The 16,371-nt window shown below is 34.2% G+C and overlaps 1 protein-coding gene across 1 annotated transcript in view; it reads left to right on the top strand.

Moving 5' to 3' along the window:
* LOC128991442 (transforming growth factor-beta-induced protein ig-h3-like) overlaps window positions 1–14,425 on the top strand; it is a 42,307-nt gene extending 27,882 nt beyond the window's left edge. The window contains exons 12-14 of the mRNA XM_054414318.1: window positions 9,915–10,071; window positions 12,616–12,738; window positions 14,174–14,425. Of these exons, the coding sequence (XP_054270293.1) occupies window positions 9,915–10,071; window positions 12,616–12,738; window positions 14,174–14,275 (382 nt within the window). The 3' untranslated portion in view covers window positions 14,276–14,425. The remainder of the gene's footprint in view (window positions 1–9,914; window positions 10,072–12,615; window positions 12,739–14,173) is intronic.
* Window positions 14,426–16,371: the final 1,946 nt, after the last annotated feature.

Raw genomic sequence — 16,371 nt, 5'->3', positions numbered from 1 at the left:
ATTGGCCTGGTATGCAATTCCTAGGACCAGGAACTAAACTTGCAGAGAGATTGAAGCGAGGAGATCAAGGTGTAAATAAACTGGATGCAGCCGCAAAAGAACATGATATTTGGTACAGAGATCATAGGAATGCGGAGGATCGTTGGATAGCTGATAAAGATTTGCAGAAGAAAGCGTGGCAACGTGTAATTTCTGATGATGCTGACTTAATACAAGAGAGATTGCCTGCTTTAGTAACAACAGGAGCTATGTGGGCTAAACGTAAATTGGGATTAGGATTATCTACCAGTGGTAATGTGTATCCGGACTTTGATTAAAAATTTTCATCTGTATAATAAACAAAGATGAACAAAGTATATAACGAATATTCAAGCGATATTATCAGGAGTGACTTTAGAACAGTCATGCCTGTTAGTGAACTGAATTTCAACACACCCAATAACTACACTGTGTTTAAACTAGATCATGGAGACTCATTTTACGATGGTAGAATTATGTATCACATCACAGGAAAACTTGTGAAAAAGGCTGATGGAGCTGAATATGCAGATGGATCCACAATAAAACTAGTGGATAACTTTGCGGCATTTCTATTCTCTAGAGTTGAAGTGAGAAAACACAACTATCTTATCGATAGTGTAGAACATCCCGGAATCACTAGTACAATCAAAGGGTTGGTTTCATATTCTCAAAGTCAAAGACACACTTTATACTCAAGTGGTTTTGTCTCCAATTTCACTGGTGGAGGTAAATTTGAAGCTTATGGATCATTAGGACATCTTGGACTCGGATTTTTCGACAGTCTACGTTATCCAATGTTTAAGGGTGGTTTTGAGATTTCGTTTATTCGTGCAGAAGATAACGATGCGATATATCACTGGAAAGGAACAGAAGCTGGTGCTACTGAACCTGCCGATGGAAAAATTGTAATTGAAAGTTTCACTTTGAGAGTCCCAATAGTTGAATACGCACCGACAAGTAAAATTCAATTGATGGATTCACTAAAATCTCTGAGCGACAACGATAAACTTGTGTACAAATATTTTCAGTGGCAATGTATAGAACACAAAGGAGTGACTGGATCCACGTTCTCATTCGATATTACAAATTTATACAGAAATGTTACCAATCCGCAGTTTATCATCATCGGACTTCAAACCGATCGTTCAAAGAACCAGAAGAAAAATACGTGTGGATTTGATCATTGTAAGGTTAAAAATGCTATAGTGAAAATTAATCAGGAAAGATATCCTCAGGAATCACAGAACTTAGATATCACAAACAACAAGCACATGATTCTGTACGATATGTATCAGAACTTTCGGAGATCCAAGTTTGGTGATGATGATGTACATTTATCGTTAGATCAGTTCATCAGGTTGTACCCACTGATTGTGATTGATACTTCGCTTCACCCGATATTGAACGACAGATCAAAGAACGACATACAAATTGACCTCGATTTTTCCACGGCTATTACAGGAACAAGTACAGTCGCATATGTTGTGGTTGTATCCCTGACAAAATTCTCTTACGATATTACCAGAAATCTGATTAAGTAAATTCTCACATGTTATTTTCAAGAATCTCGGTTCTTGAAAATTGAACCAATGTGTTAAAGAAACTGCATTGTAATATAAAATGAGCATCAAACAGTTTTGTGAAGAGCATGGTGGGATTCAATCTCTCATTCAAAAACCTGAATTTCAATTTGCCTTCGAAAATTGGGAGGTTTTGAGTAAAATTTGTGAAGAATTTCAACACTTTGAAAACAGTATGATAAGGCTTACATCAAACATTTTAGGACTAGGAGGTCAGAGCCCAAACCATAGCCTAAGAATAGTAAAGGAGATTTTAAGAGAAAATAAGGTGAAAATACCTAAAAAGTCAAGTGAATCTGAAATACGAAAACTAGCCTTTAACCATATTGCACAGGGAAATTTATATCATCTTAAATCCGTGTTGTATTCTTTTGATTAATTTTAACAGGTAATAACTGTTAAAATATGTGAGAATTGAGGGAAAGTACAGGAGTGTTAAAGGAATCGAGTTCTCACATAAAGTACAGGAGTGTTAAAGGAATCGAGTTCTCACATAAAGTACAGGAGTGTTAAAGGAATCGAGTTCTCATATAAACTACAGGAGTGTTAAAGGATTAAGGTTCCAATATAAAATTGAATTGAAAATTTTTTAACCGTATAATAAAATACAAGCATGATGAATAAAAGAATGAACAACTCCTTAAACCGTAGCCTTGGAGTAGCTACTAAACATTGCGAATATTGTGATGTAAAAATCAGTTACAAAAACTGGTCACATCACACTAAGACCAAGAAACATTTGGCAAAATCACCAGAGATAAAACAGGTAAAAGTAAAGGATCTTAAAGATATTGCAAAGGACTTGAACATCAGAGGAATATCATACATGAATAAAGGTGAACTTATAGAACAAATTAACAGGGCTAAATACAGGCGGTTTGATGAGGAATGTCTGAGAGGGTTGAAGGTGGATGAGCTCAGGAAATTAGCCAGGGAAAATGGACTAAAAGCTCCGAGGAAATTTCGAAAGAGCGAAATTATTGAGATTCTGTTGAAGCCGCAAAATCTTCAGTTCAAACAGAGCGTTGCGCAGGACTTAAGCTTCAGTGATGATCTATTTGAGCCGATTAGAGAGAGAAAACGCATCAACAAAATTGTAGAGATTGAAACAGCGTTCAAGGGAAGATTGAAGACGTTCAAAATAACCAACACTACTGGTATACTCGATCCATCTCAATTTCTAGTGGATTCTGAAAATACTGTTATCCAGAAAGTAACAGAACAACTTGAGCTCATGAATCTCAAAGTCAATCTTGTGTTACTGGCTGATTACAAACGAGGACTTGGCAAAACTGCAGAATATATGGAGAAAAATTTTAAGACTGAAAACAGCGTAATTCTAAAAACTACAAATTTACAGAACTTTTACTCTGAGGCTTCTGGGAAAATCTTAAGGGAAATGGAAGAGTTTTATGCTAGAGGCTCAAACTGGGCATTAAAGAGGATCAAGAGTTTGCAGTTGAACGTGAATAAGTATGTGCCACTTAGGGGATCTTCTTACATGGATTTGCCAGAATTCATAAAAAAGAAGCGTGCTATAATCAACGTGAAAAATGATGATAATAAGTGTTTTATTTGGTCAATTCTGTCTGCTCTTCATCCCGTACCTAAAAATTCAGATAGAGTAAATATGTATAAGGATTATGAGCATGAATTTGATGATGCTTTAAAAGGATTTGAATTTCCTTTCAAATTGCACGATATACCCAAGTTTGAAATTCAATCAGGAATATCGGTTAATGTCTTTGGATACGATGATGAAAAACACTGTGTATATCCACTATTGATCACCAAAAATAAAACAGAAAAACATGTAAACTTATTTTACATGCAAAATGAGTCAAACTCACATTACTGCTGGATTAAGAACATGTCAGCATTAGTTCAAAAGCAAATGACTAAAGATGGACATACAATTTATATCTGCGATCGATGTCTTGGGAAATTCAGCAGTAAGGAAAAGTTAAGCATCCACGAAGAAGACTGCAAAAATTATGCTGCTGTAAACATATCACTTCCTGAAGAAGGAAGGAACACGTTAAAATTCAAAGACTACAACAACTCACTGCGTGTTCCTTACGTTATATATGCTGATTTTGAGTGTTTACTGGAGAAAAAAGAAGAGGATATTCACAGAATAGCTGAAGGACTTGGTATTGATCCTATTGGGAAAGAAAGAGATGTTCTGGCTAAAGAGATTTTGGATGTATCGGGTGTTTCATATGAGATGGATGAGAATAAGCCTTACACTATAAAATATCAAAAGCACACTCCAGTCAGTTTCTGCTATTATGTGAAAGGCCCCGACGGACACTATAACCAGTTGTTTGATTATGTAGGAATGGATGCTGCTACCATATTTGCAGCTAGAATGGAGATTGAATCCTTAGTGATCAAGAAGATTTACGATAAAGTAGTGCCTATGCTACCATTAAGTGAAGAAGAACAGCATGATTATGTTACCGCAACTCACTGTCATATCTGTAGCTATAAATTGGGTAATGACCGAGTAAGAGACCACGACCACTTAACAGGAAAATACAGAGGAGCTGCACATTCAAACTGTAATTTGAACTATCAGAACCCATCTTTTGTACCTGTGTTTATTCACAACTTAGCTGGCTATGACACACACTTATTTATCAAGGAATTTGGATATTTACAAGAGCAAGTAACAGTAATACCGAATAACGAAGAACGCTACATATCATTTTCTGTCAGTCTTCCAGGTTGTATGACACTGAGATTTTTGGACTCATTCAAGTTCTTAAGCAAGAGTGTAGAAGGATTAGCCAAGATAACACCTAAGGATATGTTCAGAGAAACATTAAAGTATTTTTCAAGTGAACAAGTTGACTTGTTCACTCGTAAAGGTGTTTTTCCTTATGATTACATGGATTCCATAGAGAAAATGAATGACACAACTTTACCAGGAAAGCGTTACTTTTATAACAGATTAAATAAGACAGCCATAGACAGTAAAGACTATAAACATGCATGGAAAGTGTGGAACACGTTTCAGTGCGAAACTTTGCAGGACTACACACAACTATACAACAAAAGCGATGTCTTAATTTTAGCTGATGTTATGGAAAATTTCAGAGACGAATGCCTGAGAACTTATGGTCTTGATCCTGCATGGTATTACACACTTCCTGGTATGTCATGGAGTGCTATGTTGAAAATGACTAGAGTAAAGCTCGAATTGTTGACTGACTATGACATGATCATGATGATTGAGAAAGGAATCAGAGGTGGTGTATCTCAGTGTTGTCACCGATACGCTAAGGCAAACAACAAGTATATGAAAGATTACGACAGCAAAAAAGATACTAGTTATTTGACTTATCTCGATGCCAACAACCTTTATGGATGGGCCATGAGCCAGTACATGCCTTATGGTGATTTTAAGTGGTGTGACACGAACGTAGATGTCACTACAATACCTGATGACTCAAAAACTGGCTACATATTAGAGGTGGATCTTGAATATCCAAAGGAATTGCATGATCACCACAGAGATCTTCCTCTGGCACCCGAACACAAAGTTCCACCAGGATCTAAGGAAACTAAGCTTGTGACCACATTATTTGACAAAGAAAAGTACGTGCTACACTACAGAAATCTGAAGTTATACTTGTCACTTGGATTACGCTTGAAAAAGATCCACCGCGTTGTCAGCTTCAGTCAGTCAGATTGGCTAAATAAATATATTGATCTGAACACAGAACTCAGAACCAAAGCTAAAAATGACTTTGAGAAAGATCTGTATAAGCTCATGAACAACAGCGTATTTGGTAAGACAATGGAAAACATCCGCAATCGTGTAGACATTAGACTTTGTACTCAAGAAAAACAGATTGATAAACTAGTTGCTAAGCCCAACTTCAAATCACGATCAATTTTCACCGAAAATTTATCAGCAGTTCACATGGCTAAGACTAAGCTGGTATTCAACAAGCCGATTTACGTAGGAATGAGCATTCTTGATCTGTCGAAAACTCTCATGTACGATTTTCACTACAACGTAATGAAGGCAAAATATGGAGACAGAATCAAGTTGCTGTACACAGACACTGACTCGCTGATTTACATAATATTCACTGAAGATTGGTACAAGGATATCGCAGGAATGCTTGATCACTTCGATACTTCAGATTATAAGGAAGATAATGTATACGGTCTGCCTAGAGTAAACAAGAAAGTTTTAGGCAAAATGAAGGATGAACTTAATGGTCTCATAATGAGAGAGATGGTTGGGTTAAGGTCGAAGATGTATGCAACAAACGTGGAAGGGGATGATGAACGTGAAAAGAAGATAGGAGTTAAGAAGTCGAAAGGTGTGAAGAAAAATGTTGTGGAAAATGAGATTAAATTTAGTGACTACAAATGCTGTTTACTAGAAAATAAAGAGATCATGAAGCACATGAACACGATCAGAAGTTATAAGCACAATATTTATAGTATAGAAATGAACAAGAAAGCACTATCACCTAAAGATGATAAGAGATATATACTAGAAGATAACATAAGTACACTACCTTGGGGACATTATAGAATAGTTTAGATAAATAAATACCGTAAGTATAATAGTATAAGTATAATATAAGTGTAATAGGTAAGTGTTCTATAGAAGTCGTTAGGTTGAAAATCTATATAATATTTTGAGTAATCAAATAATATTTCTTCTAATGTTATATAATAATCTCTTATTTGATTACCAACTTTTGTTTTCAATGACATACATAATTTTTTGAAATTTCTAACAGATAATAAAATCCATGTTTTTTTACCTAAATTATTTGGCTTTAATGATTTTATTTCATTTTGTATATTGTTTTACTAATGGATTATCATATTTTATTTCTGTATATTCTAAATTATAATTTTTTAAAGATATTAAAACAAATATCTTTAAAATTTACAGAGAGTGGTTTCCCACTCTCTGGAATTCCGTGCTGAATACTTTACAGCACTACTGCGTTACTGCTTATCATGAGTGGCTATGCAAGGTCACTGCAACAGCTGCAGTTCTGCCAATCGTGCAGCCAACTTAAATACTGGATGCACTTAAAATTCCCAGCAGTTAGATGGTTTTCTGCTTATGGATATGTAAACAAACCATAACACCATGGATTCTGATATTTTTCTTAAGAATTAAATCACTGGTCTTTTTCTCCTAATTTTAATTTTAGATAATTTTCTGAAGTTTAAAATAAATTAATATTTTCTGATCTTTTTCACTTAATTTTATTTACACATCTTTTCCACTTAAAAATTGGATTTGCACGAAAATAAAATAGGAATAGCTGTATTCAAACGCAAATTTCAAATGCAAATTTTGCGTTTGACATAATTATTATTTTCAGATATTTTTCTCTTTATGAAATTTCAAATCAAAATGCAAATAGTTATAAAATATTTTGCAATTGAAAAAGATTTTTATTCCTGATATTTTTCTCTAAGTCGGATTTTCCTGATCTTTTTCTCGAAATTAATTTTTAAGTGGGATTTATGTGACTGAGCTGAAAATGGTATTTTATATCTACTTGATACAAACATAACAATTACAGGTAAATCTCAAGGAGAAGTGGAAGTTAAGTCTTTTTTAAATTTATTGTCAGTAAATGAATTCACAAATAAACAAAAATCTACTAATAAATTCAAATAAATCAAATATTTTATCTTTCTCCACAAGGCAATCAAGATTAAAATTACAATTAGATATATATCTTAATGGTTCAAAATTAAATCAAGTGGAGCACACTAAATTCCTTGGTCTAATATTAGACCAGCATTTGACCTGGGATGAGCATGTGAAACATGTGGTAAAAAAATCTACAACAGGTATTTATGATTTGCGACAAATGTCCCGTGTCTCAAGCATTGAAACTCTTAAAACTATCTACGTTGCTTTAATAAATTCACATATAGCTTATGGAATAGCTTTATATGGTGGTACCACAAAAAAAAACCTGGACAAAGTTCTACGTCAACAGGAAAAAGCTCTTAGAATTATCTTTAGTATAAAAAACAGAGAATCAGTTAAAATGTATTTTTCTAAATTGGGTATAATGACCATCTATGATTTATACATTTTTGAAACTACTCTACATGTAAAAAGTACAGATTATCAAACTAAAAATTTTCACAGTTACAATTTACGAAACACCAGGCATGTAGAACAACACAGATTGAAGTTATTTGAGAAAAAGACCAGTTTCATTGGCAACAAATTTTTATTTAGCCTACCCAAAAATATTTTTAATGAACATAATTACAGCAACTTAAAAAAAACTATTGAAAAACTATTTGCAATCTAAATCATTATATTCAATAGAAGAGTTATGTAATTTAAATGATTAGAAATATTTTATATTTTAATTTATGTTTGTAATCTATTATTTAGGATACTTGTATACCTAATTTTTTGTTTCTCTTACCCTTTCTGTGACGCAATTCATGTATTTGCTATAAAATACTTGATGAATAAAGATGATTTGTATTGTATTGTATTGTATAGAGAATATTGTAAAATGTTGTAGGTAGTTTGCTTGTTTATGGTATATTATGATCATTGATCAAACTTTACAAACTTATTTATCTGTTTTACTAAAAAAAAACTTTATTAGTTTCCCTGTAGCAACAAACATAGGTACTAGTTAAACCTAAGTGATAATTTTATAGATATAATTAAAAATCAATTTAGGAAATTGAAAATTCACTTAGTCGGCAGGTTTGCTGTGACGGGGTATTTTGTAAAGTGAACAGTGCAAACTCTGGTCTTGATACCATTGACCTTTTCTTAGATAGCATAATTAATTGACAGCTGAAAGACAAATTCCATCTGAGCCCAAACTAATGTTCGGGACCAAACCAGACACTTATATTTTAAGGTATTAATTTTTATTTACAGCCATTAATGTATGTGTAACAATATTTAAAGGGTAATTCTGAGCAATTACTTGGTCAACCCCAATTTTTTTCATACTTTACTACGGTCATCCGGATGTTCTTAGAAAACAAGAAACATATAATTTAAGACCCGCAAGGTTAAGTTAGGATAGGTTAGGATAAGTTAGGTTATGAATTAACCTAACCTAACCTAACCAAACATAACGGTACTGTCGCAACTGGCCTTAGAGATATCTATGTGAAACTAAAAAAACATAATTCAGCCCCGAAAAGTTAATATATGTTATATACAAATAGAAATTACCTCAGTAATCCCCGGGTTAAACGTCCTCATCCGAGTCAGCGGCAACTGGATCAGTGTTCTGTTGCGATGGTTTTCCATTGTAAACTTCACTGATACAAATGGTGTAGACTCGATTCTATTCCAACAGTTAAACATGTCGTATTTTTCTTCATTTAACGTCATCAACCTGCCACATTGTGTACACACTTTGGTACGTTGCAAAACGCTGTGTTCGTACAAAAAAAGTGTTAACTTTTCCTGATCTTCACTTGAAACTAAGTAACGTGTTCTCACACCCGTCACATAAAAAAGGATTATCGGAGGAACCACTAGCCATAGCCATAACGGTACTGTCACAACTGGCCTTCCGCGCGTCTCCCGCAACCTATATACTAACCTTGGCAAGCCACTGTTATCGCTTGGAATTTGAAAGTTCTTATCGCTCTGCAACCTGCACGATGGCCTTGCGGGGCTTAAATTATATGTTTCTTGTTTTCTAAGAGCATCGAGATGACCGTAGTAAAGTATGAAAAAAATTGGGGTTGACCAAATAATTGCTCAGAATTACCATTTAAAGTAATCAATGATTGTTTTAAGGGATAAACTTAACTTTACTTGTTTTAAGGTAAGTACTTAAACTGTTTACAAAATCATTTCGTTCAGTAATAGGGCTATTTACTGGGAAATGTTGTATAATCCATATGAAATTAATCAAACTAATATTTTGGTATATTGCCATGTACACAAAACATTATTTGAATCACATTCCTTTTAAAGCATTTGTGTTTTAAAGCATTTTTAGGCCTAAATCTAAATTCCACGGGCTGAATCAAAACCCTACAAATCTAAACGGATTTGTGCAAAAGAGTATTGTACAATTATTATCTAACAACATTATCCTTGCAAAATGTCAGAAAAAGCATGTGATTACTGGTTTTGCGATATCTTCTATGATTTATCAATGTTAAAATACGTTCCGTTTATTGTAAAACTTCTGATTATCATGCAAATGAAGATCAGTGGTAAAGTTGACGCTGGCAATACTGTTGTGTGTAGTTATTCTTCAACAAATATATATACTATACTCATGCTAAATAATGTTATTGTTATTGCAGAATTTTCCTGAAGGCTATGGAACAAGTGTCATCTGACAATTCTGACTTAGATTTCACCAAACCTAAAACATTTTTTGTACCAAGTGATGAAGCTTTCCAAAAGATCGGCAAACTTCGTCTGCAGCAAATGCTGTCTGATTCTTTATATATGACTAAGGTAAACCTAATGACTAGATTTACACATTTAGTAAATCACAAGATAAGTCAATGTTTAAAAATTTATAACTATAAATTTGAATGGTATTTTTAATTTTTTTTTCTTACATTAGGGTCTATAGAAAAAGTTAGACGTCAACTTTTTGACATGCAGTTAAATTAGTAAATACTATGTAAATTAGGAAATAAACATATGTAGAACTATGATAAACATTGTCTTAATCATGTCTTAACTAAAGGTAGTTTTAAGAAATGCCAGATTTCTCCATATATTAAAAGGCAAGCATGTTCCTTGAAAACTCTTTTCTCAGCTTGTGTACATTGCAGGGACCATCTATTAATATAGTGGAAGAATATTAGGAAAATCGACCTAACAAATTTGGACTACCTAGAAATTTTGCACAGTTGTTAAGTAAGCCAAGTTCTTGGAAATGTCAAAAGTCCCCATAAATCCCGGCTGTGCTTCAGCCGCCATCTTGGAAAATGGCGGCCAATTTTTACTTTTTTGACAATATTTCACAAACTATTGGCATTAGAGAATTTTTGTAAATTCAAAAGTTAAAGAACACCTAAAAATACATATTTTTTATTTTTTTTATTTTTTTTTTTTTTAATTAAAGAGGTTGGCGGCCTCTTTTACCCTTGCATTTGCCCGTCCACATAGACTACAGATCTGTGCGTGGAACGTATCCAGCAAAGCAAGGGGTGAGCCGGTACAGTACAAAGGTGAACTGTACTGATAAAAGTTAGTGGCAGTGACCAGGATCCGAACCCACGACACTACTGCCTTGGGCCCGAAGTCCGCGAAGCTACCGACTGAGCCACCGACTCACCAAGGCTTCCAATATATTCCAAGGTTTTCTCTATCTCTAACGGCTATTGAGATAAATAATAAGAATAGTTTTTAATTTAAAATTCCCATGTTATTCTTATGGAGGAAAAGAAAATTGTAGCAGTTTGCTTATTTATGGATTTATTTTTATCAAACCTGGTAAACTTATTTATTTTATACTAAGCTAATGATATTTAACATAAATACACACTTTATAACTCTCCCTATAGCAGTACTCGTGAAATTTAAAGTTATTTTAATAGGGATTCTATTTTACATTTTTAGGAAATATTTTTATAAAAATCCAGGCAGGCGAATGGAAATTCATTTTTTTAGACATATTAACAATCATTTTTCCCTATTAGTATTAAAGGAAAAAGTAAAATAGAATCCCTATTTAGGTAAATAACTTTAAATTTAACGAGTACTAGGTTTACTGCTATGGGGAGAGTTATAAAGTGTGTATTTATGCTAAATATCATTACCTAGCTTATTATAAAATAAATAAGTTTGCCAAGTTTGATCAAAATATATCCATAAATAAGCAAACTGCAACAATTTTCTTTTCCTTCATAAGAATAACATGGGAATTTTAAATTAAAACTATTCTTATTATTTATCTCAATAGACGTTAGAGATAGAGCAAACCTTGTAATATAAAAGAAATGTATTTTTAGGTGTTCTTTAACTTTTGTATTTACAAAAATTCTCTTATACCAATAGTTTGTGAAATATTGTCAAAAAAAAAAATTGGCCGCCATTTTCCAAGATGGCGGCTGAAGCACAGCCGGGATTTATGGGGACTTTTGACATTTTCTTTATTTAGGCATACTAAAGAACTGTGAAAAGTTTCCACTTAGTCCGAATTTATTAGGTCGAAAGGCATTTGTATACCTAAAATTCCTGGACTAATACTGTTAGAGAGATATTTGGCTGTAGATGTGCAGAATTCCTTTATAAATTAAAATAAGCACAATAAAATTAATTAATAGCTATTTACATTACAAGTGTAGTAAGAGCGTTTTTACATCACGCAGGTGAATGTTGTGCAACGAGCGGAAGCGAGTTGCATAATTCACCCAAGTGATGTAAACACGCTCTTGCGTAACGTGTAACGTACAAGATTTTACCTGACCCGACAATATACATGGGGGTTACGTACAATATTTTTCATTATCCATTTCACTCATCTTCTAACAGTAACGTTCTTTTACAAACAAAAGCTAGGTTAGGAAAATACTTTAAAGCATAACAATAACATTCAAGCGCACAGCTGATTTCTAGCGTTGAACGTCGTTGGCTCCATAGAGGTATATATTTTTAAGTAAAGCACTCAATGTTATTTAAATGGGTTTCATTACCTCACCGAGTGAGTTTTTTCAACTTTACATCACTCAAGAAGTAAAGAAGTTGTATACATCACAATTGGGATAGGGAAGTTTAACATGGCGGGTTAGGTAAAAAATATAACATGGGCCATATGGGTTGTCATGGTGACGAAATAACAATGAAATATACACAGAAAATATAAAAAATGGAAGAAATTCCAATCATATGTTTTATTTACAACATGGGGTGAAAATAGAGAAGTTTACACAATATATTATATTTTTGTCGAGTTTTTGACCACGGGGTGGCCTCAAGTTTGACTTAATAACTTCATACAATCAGCGTGGTATTATACAATAGTCAAGTAATTATTCTTTTTAACAGGTGGTGAAAAATCACATAAGTCAAACGATGGTGATGACTGACAACTTCCAACCAGATTTACATTACAGTGTTCCGTCATATTTCAACATGCTTTCAATGATACAAGAAGATGGTAGGATAAAGGTAAGATTGAGACATTTTTCTTAGTACCGTACACTGCTGAAATTTGTTTGACTAAGATCATTGACTATATATACCTGTACGTATATATAGTCAATGCTAAGATCAATTAATGCTGAAAAATAAAAACTTAATTATTTGACAAAAATATTGTAGTGGTAGCTGTGATGTAGATTGGAGAAATCTAGACATACGGTAATCTTTGCAATCTGTGAATTGATTAAAGGGGTCGGAATTCAATCATATTTCCACTGGTGCCTGTCACTCATCTATATATTATTTCGCTTTTCTGGGTTTCATATAATAAAAAATAATGTCTAAAAAACATCATTTCAGGAGACGTTCAAACCAACTTATACAGGGCATAATAACTACCACAAAATCAGAGTGGGAAAATATTATCGATTTTAATGTGAAGCTAAAACTGAAACTTGAAATAGGGTCATCTTTCCTCAAGGGCTGAGCTAAACAAAGCAATCTTATGAAAGGAGTGCAATACTCTTGCTTCAGAAAACTACACCTGGATAATATTCCAATTGAATGTGTCAACATATTCAAAACTAATATGAAGTTTTTTTGTTGTTGAATGTGTCAATAAAATAGGTATTAGGCCTACCACTGACTTTTGGATACGGAACTGAAGTAGACATCTTATATAATGGACCAGCTGTCGCCAATTTTTTAGGCCTATTAAAAAACAAATTCAAATTTTTTTTTTGTTTCTGACATATTTCAGTCATAAACATCAACCGTTTCTATATAACTACAAATAGAGTAAATATAGACTGGCAAAGGAAGGATCCGCTATGTGCTGCTTGGTGTTTGATTCGCTGCCGTCGTCGGCTACCAGCAGCACTACAGCGGTATGCGCTGTAACAACACGACAACCCTTGCGGTGGACACCAGAACTTATGCTAACCGCAGCACAGCTGACGGTCTATATTTATTCTATTTGTCTATGCTATAACTAAGCTCACAATAAGATGTCCCATCTGTTTGACTTGGTATTAAAATGTTGTGATTTCGAAAGAAATATCAGTAGTTAAAATCAGCATGATCTGTCTGTGGCTCACATCAACTATGACGATTTTGATTAAAATAACAGTTGACGACTTAAACATGAGGATGTAATGTTATAGTTGTATCAATAGTCAAAGTCAATATTACTTAGTTGTAAGTTTCTGTTAATATTATCACATCATGTTAACTAACAGACGTTTCACTCTTACTCCGAAGTGGATTCCTCTGCTACTAAGCTGCAACAATCTTAAAACGTCTAACAGTGAAATTGAACAGACGAAGCAGTTAGCGCGAAAAGAAAAGAAAACAACATTCAAATAAAACTAAAGATTGATAACATTCTAACTTAACTATACTTTCACATTTTCTAAACCCAAGTAAGATATTGGCAATAATTTATGAAAACGATTTGTTTCAGGTGAATGGCGCAACAGCATCAGAATGTGACATTTTGACATCAAATGGAGTTGTTCACAAAATTGACAAAGTATTACTACCAGAAGACAACAACGATGTTTGAGGAAATACAATGTGCATTAGTGAAGGCTTTTAAGCGTGTTACATATTTTAGAGTATGGCTAGATTATTATTTAAGACTTCAGTTGGCAAGTTGGGCTAGTTTTGTAAAAAATAAATTATAATTGTACATCTTGTATTAAAGTTGTTGCTGCAATCCTAATTCTTACACTGGTCAGTAAATGAAAACCTACTTTTTTAAGTAATACAAATCTGTTTTTCATCAAGTCATTTTCAAATGTAAATCATGAATTACCTGAATGAATATAATATAAACTATATAAGATTGGGAATAAAGTTTGGGTGTAGTGGATGGAGAGAAGAGGCAAGGAGCGAGCTGGTCTAGTGCTAGATCTTGGGGCTTCGTTGCCCGAGTTCAAATCCTGCCAATTGCCAATGGATTTTATCTACTATGTGATAATTCTCCAATTCTCTTGGAGTATCCTGAAGTAATTTACAAAACAGTTCCGGGCTAGAACTGTCGTCCTAGGATGTGAAGGTTGGGCATACAAAATAAAATTTAAGTGAATGTAAGGGAGGCTTTATAACTCTCGTTGTAGGTTATATTTTCAGTTTATCTATTCATACTTTGTACCTGAGTCGATATAGTGCAGTAGGCCTATAATCAGCAGGTTTCCAGTTTGATCCTGATTACCCCTAAGTCATATGGTAAGCTTTTTGAAGGTCGAAACCAAACCCAAGTGTTCCTGATCATTGGGCTTTTAACACGTTCGCTACTGCAATAGTAGGGAATTTTTCATTCGCATTGACCTGCGACGGCCGATTCCCACCCATAGACTGCCGTTGCATGCGACGGCTAGTCACATTAAAATAGACTGCCGTCGCATATTTGCGTCAGGGTTTTAATGTTATTAAAATGCTTATATCTTTGAAACGGTCTATTTGTTTTTCAAGCAATTAACGATACTTGTCCCAGGTAATTTAATGTTACTGTTTTCCTAGAAGCTGAGCGGAATGCTATGTTAATCTCTATTCCGCTCTCTGCGTTCCTCTCTCTGCTCTCCGCTTCCGCGCCTAGGAAAACCAAGCTTAAGGCCTCTTTTATGCACGACGTTTTCGGTCGGGCGAAATCGTCAGGGGGAATCGTTGTCCCTTTTATGCTTTTAAGCAGTTTTTCCGCCGAGCGGAATATGCTAGTTTTTTATGATGCCCGCAGTGGGGGTAGTCATTGCTGCCAACTATGGTCATTTTTCCATAGTCATTAATCCAAGATGGATCCATGTTTATTGGTTTATACCCATTTGTGGCGTAAAGAAAAAAAGACAACAGCGATGGAGGTGGGTATACAGTGTACACCCGGTGAATGAAAGTCTTAGGGTTGAAAGCAATGACAGTGTTGGCAGTACTGCAGGGTTGCCAATGAGATGGTGTGATTGCCATTTGTACAACAATTCCCATATCAATCCCGGGTATACCTTTGATACAAAAATTCCCATGTCAGTCCGGGGAATAAAGTAGTATTATTCCTACAAAACAGTAAGTTTGTATTATTCCGTGGATTTAAACAGAAATGTAATTTTTCCCCAATTACATCTCTTTATTTGTACTCTTCAATCAATTACAATGAATAATGATAATCTATTTATAATGAGGCGATTTCAATACTGTGGATGACAGAGGTAATGGTGACGGGCTGGACTTTCCAACCACGAGTTGCTCCAACTACCAAAAATGTTTGTTTCCTGCACAGGTTCTGTAACCTCAGGGCTTTATTGTTCGTTATTTAATAAAATAATTAGTTAAATTATTAGAAGAGTATTGTGTTTTTAATTTATATTTGAATAAATACAATATCATGTAATACTAATGTACAACCTTAGTGTATAAATATGTATTATATTGTACCTGTTGTATTTGAAAAGAACAATAAAGAATTTTTCAATTCAATTCAAATTCAAAATTCAGAGCGTGGGCTAGGCAGGCAGCACTACGTTCCGCCCGACGGAAAACGCAGTTACATAAAAGGGTTCCATTTGAACCTATGTAAAAACACGCTCCGACGAAACGCCGAAACTCGGCGCCGACGGAACGCTGAAACGCGACGGAGATTCCGTTGTGCATAAAAGGGTCCCATTTGAC

This window comes from Macrosteles quadrilineatus, unplaced genomic scaffold, assembly GCF_028750875.1.
Source record: "Macrosteles quadrilineatus isolate MER2022 unplaced genomic scaffold, UCM_ALF_1.0 Scaffold_4__1_contigs__length_99947679, whole genome shotgun sequence".
Classification (NCBI taxonomy): domain Eukaryota; kingdom Metazoa; phylum Arthropoda; class Insecta; order Hemiptera; family Cicadellidae; genus Macrosteles; species Macrosteles quadrilineatus.
Note: the sequence above shows the minus strand (reverse complement) of the source record. Positions and strands in the feature narration are given on the sequence as shown.